This window comes from Neomonachus schauinslandi, chromosome 7 (assembly GCF_002201575.2).
Source record: "Neomonachus schauinslandi chromosome 7, ASM220157v2, whole genome shotgun sequence".
Classification (NCBI taxonomy): Eukaryota; Metazoa; Chordata; class Mammalia; order Carnivora; family Phocidae; genus Neomonachus; species Neomonachus schauinslandi.
Genome location: NC_058409.1, coordinates 3076557 through 3080043, shown reverse-complemented (window position 1 = coordinate 3080043; position 3487 = coordinate 3076557). Strand labels below are relative to the sequence as shown.

General features: G+C 37.2%; 1 protein-coding gene across 1 annotated transcript; it reads right to left on the bottom strand.

The window, feature by feature from the left end:
• Positions 1 to 2311: 2311 nt before the first annotated feature.
• LOC110581175 (olfactory receptor 2T33-like) lies at positions 2312 to 3247 on the bottom strand. The gene has a single exon (XM_021690932.1). The coding sequence runs from the start codon at positions 3245 to 3247 to the stop codon at positions 2312 to 2314; it is 936 nt and encodes a 311-aa protein (XP_021546607.1).
• Between the last annotated feature and the right edge of the window lie 240 nt (positions 3248 to 3487).

Here is a 3487-nt window from a genome sequence, read left to right as displayed (position 1 = left end):
ACATAGTCCTGGAAAACTTAGCATTAACAATCAGAAAACAAAAAGAAAGAAAAGGCATCCAAATTCAGAAGGAATAAGTCAAACTTCCACTACTTGCAGATGACATGATACTCTAGGTAGAAAATGTGAAAGACTCCTCTAATAATTTGCTAGAACTAATACATGAATTCACCCACGTTGCAAGATATAAAATCAATGTACAGAAATCTGTTGCATTTCTATACACCAATAATGAAGCACCAGAAAAAGAAATAAAGGGATGATCCCATTTGCAATTGCACCCAAAACAATAGGATACCTAGGGATAAACCTAACTAAAGAGGTAAAATATCTGTACTCAAAAAACTATAGAACACTTATGAAGGAAGTTGTATAGGACACAAAGAAATGGAAAAACATTCCATGCACATAGATCAGAAGAACACACGTTGTTAAAATGTCTATATTACCCAAGAAATCAACACATTTAATGCAATCCCTTTCAAAATACCAGCAGCATTTTCCACAGAGCTAGAACAAACAATTCTATAATTTTTATGGAACCAGAAAAGACCCCAAATAGCCAAAGCAATGTTGAGAAAGAAAAGCAAAGATGGAGGCATTGCAATTCTGGATCAAGCTGTATTAGAAAGATATAGTCAAGACAGTATAGTACTGGCATAGAAAAGGACACATAGATCAATGGAACAAAACAGAAAACTCAGAAATGGACCCTCAACTATATGGTTATATATAAATACATACATATATATATATAAATACATAAGTTTATCACAATTATATAAGTAATTTTTGACAAAACAGGGAAAACTTATCCAATAGAAAGAAGACAGTCAATTCAACATATGGTGCCAGGAAAACAGGACAGCAACATGCAAAAGACCAAAAATGAACCATTTTCTTACACCATCCACAAATATAAATTCAAAATGGATGAAAGACTTAAATGTAAGACAAGAAACCACCAAGATCTTGAGGGACAGCACAGGCAGTAACCTCTTTGACATCAGCCATAGCAACTGCTTACTAGATCTTTCTCCTCAAGCAGGGAAACAAAAGCAAAAATAAACTATTGGGACTTCATCAAGATAAAAAGGTTTGGCACAGTGATGGAAACTATCAACAAACATAAAAGGCAGCCTACAGAATGGGGGAAGTTATTTGCAAATGGAATATCTGATAAAGGGTTAATATCCAAAATCTACCAAAATCTATAAAGAATTTACCAAAGTCAGCACCACCCCCAGGAAAAAAAATCTAGTTAATAAAGAAGCAGAATACATGATTAGACATATTTCCAAAGAGGATATATAGAGATCCGATAGACACATGAAAAGACACAATCACTCATCATCACAGAAATACAAATCAAAACTACAATGACTTATCACCTCACAACTATCAGAAGGGTTGAAATTAACAATACAGGAAACAACGGATATTGGTGAGGATGTGGAGAAAGAGAAAACTGTTACGGTGTTAGTGGGCATGCAAGCTGATGCAGCCACACAGGAAAACAGTATGAAGGTTCTGCAAAAAGTTAAAAATGGAAGTGCCCTACAGCCCAGCAATTGCACGACTCAGAATTTACCAAAATAATACAAAAATACTGATTCAAAGAGATACATGAACCCCAATGTTTATAACAATATTATCAACAATATTCAAATTACAGAATCAGCTCAAAAGTCCATCAATTCACGAATGGATAAAGAAGAGGTAGAATACTCCTCAGCCATAAAAAGAATGAAATCTTGCCATTTGGAAGAATGTGGATTGACCTAGAGAGTATTATGCAAAGGAAAGTATGTCAGTCAGAGAAAGACAAATACCATATAATTTCAATCTTAAGGGGAATTTAAGAAACAAAATAGAAAGGAAAAAAAAAAAAAAGCAAAACAGAGGCAAACCAGAGAACATACTCATAACTATACAGAACAACCTGAAGGTAACTGGATGGGAAGTTGGGGGCAGATGGGTTAAATAGTTGGTGCAGATTGACCAGTGCACTTGTGATGAACACTGATTGTTCAATGTCAGTTTTGAATCACTAAGCACTACACCTGACAGTAGTATTTCACCGTATGTTATCTAACTTGAATTTAAATAAAACCTTGATAAAAATAAACAATTTTTAAAATACAGTAAAATTATTATACATGAAAGAATGTGAAATAAACAGTTGTATCTGTTTTCCAAAGGAAAATGGTAACACTGACAGATATAATGCATATATAACTTTTCTCTAGGAAATCTCCCACAATCAGTTTTCTACAAGCTTGAAATTTGGGGCAAATCAATGTAATCTTAGTCATGACTTAAGGTAGCACACTGACTCATAACACTTTCTCAGGGCTCCCTTCACTTCACTGTTTCTCAGACCATAGATAATGGGGTTCAACACTGGGGTGAAGATAGTATAGAACACTGATACTATTTTATCACGATTAGCTGACCTATAGGATTTGGGTCTCATGTAGATAAAAACAGCAGCTCCATATAAGAGTCCCACCACAAAGAGATGTGAGGAACAGGTGGCAAAAGCCTTCTTGCGGGCCTCTCTAGAACGCATCTCGAGAACTGCAGCAAGGATGAGACTATAGGAAATCAGGACGAGAGAAAATGGGACCAGGAGCATTAATACACAGCAGATGTACATCACATACTCAAAAACAACTGTGTCAGCACAAGCTAAATGCACCAGAGTAGGGGCCTCACAGAAGAAATGATTGATCTCATGTGTATTGCAAAATGGGAAGCTCAGGGTAGCAGCAGCCTGCATGAGCCCATCAGCTGCCCCCAGGAACCAAGACCCCACAGCCATTCTCAGGCATAATTGCCAGCTCATGAGAAAGGGGTATCTCAGTGGGTGGCAAACAGCCACATAGCGGTCATAGGACATGGCTGCTAAGAGGAAGCATTCACCCCCTCCCAAAGTGAGGAAGATAAAGATCTGCAACCCACAGCCAGCAGGGGAGATGGACTTCTGGCCAGTCAAGTAGTCAGCTGCCATTTTGGGCACAACGGTGGAGACCAGCATCATGTCCATGACGGAGAGTTGACTCAATAAGAAGTACATAGGTGTGTGGAGCCGGGCATCCTGGTGAATCAGGAGGATCATGAGGGCATTCCCTACTAGAGAGCTGAAGGCAATTGTCAGAACCATCACAAAGAGAAATAGGTGGGCTCCTGTGTGGTTAAAGAGTCCTAGGAGAATGAAATTTGAGGTGGCATTCCAAATGTTCATGATTTCAAACAAGAGTGACACTGCAAATGAAGAAATAGATGACAGAGTTTTCATCATTTACAAGGCTCTATTTCAATTACACTTTCATGAAAATAATTTGTGAGAAAATGGTGAAATGTATTCCAAATGCTTCATTTGAGATTTGCAAAGTTTTGTAACTTGGGCATAAAATTAATTTCAACTTTTTTTCTTTAAATTTTCAGTATAAGCACTTCTTGGCTTTAGTTTGATTAATTGGCA

Bases quoted from the DNA above. Each gene is read 5' to 3' on its own strand.
- LOC110581175 (XM_021690932.1), bottom strand. From the start codon at position 3,247: ATGAACATTTGGAATGCCACCTCAAATTTCATTCTCCTAGGACTCTTT.